Raw genomic sequence first — 2,327 nt, 5'->3', positions numbered from 1 at the left:
CAGGTGAGTTTTAATTAGGGTTGGAGCGGTACTCTGCAGGGCTGTGGCTCTCCAGGACCGGAGTTCGCCACCCCTGATATAAATGAAGCCTTCGTGAGCATAAGAGACTTAAAACATCTGACCCAAAACTTTTAAACAGTAGTGTATATATTTATACTTCTTCATAAAAGTCTAAATCTGCTAATTAATGACAGAAGTTTTCAAACTGAATTGTTCATGTTACATGAGGATTAAAGGAGCTGTGTTTTGCAGTCGGTGGCGGGTCCTCAGTCATGGAGTCTAGTCTCTACCACAATGTCCATTCCATCCTCCGAGAGCTGGATTGTGAACCTCAGGCTGGATCAGCCTGCAATAAAGGTACCTGATTTACTATGACAATCTAAACTAAAAGGTAATACAAATCTATGCATTTGATATCTTTAAAATGTGTTATATAGCCTGAAGATATCATGTGTTTGAAATCTGGATATATGAAACAAAATATGCTATTCCCTTGTTTAAAGGTGGGGTAAGTGATTTCTGGTAGCCAATGTTGAAGGCAACGATTAGTTCTGTGAAACAAAGCAAAACAAATGTTACACAGTGTTACTCACCTATCGAGAAGAAACAAAGCAACCTCTGCGTCCGATCGCAGGCCTTCCGCTCCTTGAGTTCTCTCCAGCGCTGGAAAGCTGATCCGATATTTACACGGGTCCTACTTGTTGCCTTATTGCCTTCTTTTGTTCCACAGACATTTTCCTCTTTTGTTTTTTATCTGTCATCTCTATCTTTCTGTCGTCGCTCGGCTCGGCTAATGTCCATCCTGTGCACTGAGCGCTCTCTCCTCCACATCATGAGTAGACACGCCCCTTACTGCTGATTGGCTACAAGTTTGTTTTGGTACTCGGCCCGACTCGACTAGTTTTCTAAAGCATTTTTGAAAAAATACATACCCCACCTTTAAGAGGAGGAGTTCACCCAAAAATGCTCTATCGCTCCAAACCTGTATGCTAAGCATTTTTGAAGACTTTTCTTGTTGAGCTCCATATGACAGTTTATCATAATCACATCTGCCAAGCTCCAAAAAAAGACCAAAAAGCACCAAAAAGTACACAATTCAAGTTTATATGTTGTATTGTTACATATTGTTTAAAAAAAGTTTTTTTTTTGTAGGCATGTTGAGATGGACTCTGCATAACAGGATGGACAAAAATCCATCTGTCAGTGTCCCTCTTCTGAGGGTTCTCATAAAAGAGCTTGAAAAGGTTTGTTCCTCAATTATTCTTTCACGTTATAGACATCAAAGATGTGTGCAGAACATCTAAAGATTTTTACAGTGAATGATTAGCTGGTTTTTCCTTTGATTTGATTTATTCCAGGCGGAGAGAATCGATTCCAAGATTCGCATTATTCCTTTACTTCACACACTTGTCTACACAGTCCTACAGGTCAGATTTCTAGCTTCGTTTTTTTCTGCAGCGTCTGCGAGTGCTTTGTTTGTTTTGTTGTTGTTTCCAGTCAGTGATACGGAATGCATCTGTAAGCAAGTTCCCGACAGATTTGTTATTGCAGGAACAGTTCCTTGTATCTTAACTGGAAATCAACATGATTGGTTTGTTTTTCAGCCATGCGTGATGCATGTTACTTATCGGGTTTTCTGCTTTATTTCAGTCTGTATTTATTCCAGAAGATCTATATCGAAGAATGTATTTTTGCTTGAAAAGTTTAGTTAGGTTACCTGTACCCTACTGTGCAATCGCTCTCTGCTATGCAAGGCAGATGAAAATGGAACAAAATGCACCAGGTAATATATACAGTTACATTAAAGCAATAAAAGTATTTCTGGTGTTTTTAGCACTTTTTATCAGAATTAAACTGGGATGCTTTCCATGTATCAAACTAAATGTTAAACTGGAGTTTTGGAGTAATTTTCAGCTTCATTTTCAGTAAGATGCACTCATTTAACCTGATTTTGTTTACAGGAGTATTTCTTACTAACCACCATTCACGCGAGGAGATAGCATGTTTGAATACAGTTAATCTAAATCAAATTTATGACATTCAGAAAATTTACCACAGACAGGACTCAAATATTCTGTTTTCGATTCTAGCTTATTCATATGCACATTTCATTCATTAGTCCCATCCTGCAACATTCTTCAGGTGCTATGTTTAATCTATTCCAGGAATACTGTATCAGAGGAGAGTCAGTACCGAACACAATCTACACAGTGATCTTTATCCACTCCATGAGAAGTAAGTGTAATGCCAGGTTATTAATATTCTCGTCATTTTGCATACTACTGTTCAAAATTCTGGGTACAGTAAGATTTTTTTAATACCTTATT

The 2,327-nt window shown here is 38.1% G+C and overlaps 1 protein-coding gene across 1 annotated transcript in view; it reads left to right on the top strand.

Annotated features, from left to right (window-relative positions):
* The first annotated feature begins 272 nt into the window (after positions 1 to 272).
* The window catches only part of LOC107703883 (phosphoinositide 3-kinase regulatory subunit 6-like), a 14,713-nt gene continuing 12,658 nt past the window's right edge, over positions 273 to 2,327 (top strand). The window contains exons 1-5 of the mRNA XM_016506680.1: positions 273 to 357; positions 1,153 to 1,244; positions 1,359 to 1,427; positions 1,651 to 1,783; positions 2,166 to 2,235. Of these exons, the coding sequence (XP_016362166.1) occupies positions 273 to 357; positions 1,153 to 1,244; positions 1,359 to 1,427; positions 1,651 to 1,783; positions 2,166 to 2,235 (449 nt within the window). The remainder of the gene's footprint in view (positions 358 to 1,152; positions 1,245 to 1,358; positions 1,428 to 1,650; positions 1,784 to 2,165; positions 2,236 to 2,327) is intronic.

Source organism: Sinocyclocheilus anshuiensis, unplaced genomic scaffold (genome assembly GCF_001515605.1).
Source record: "Sinocyclocheilus anshuiensis isolate Anshui unplaced genomic scaffold, SAMN03320099.WGS_v1.1 scaffold1159, whole genome shotgun sequence".
NCBI classification, from domain to species: domain Eukaryota; kingdom Metazoa; phylum Chordata; class Actinopteri; order Cypriniformes; family Cyprinidae; genus Sinocyclocheilus; species Sinocyclocheilus anshuiensis.
The sequence above is the reverse complement of the archived record's forward strand: the minus strand, read 5'-3'. Positions and strand labels throughout refer to the sequence as shown.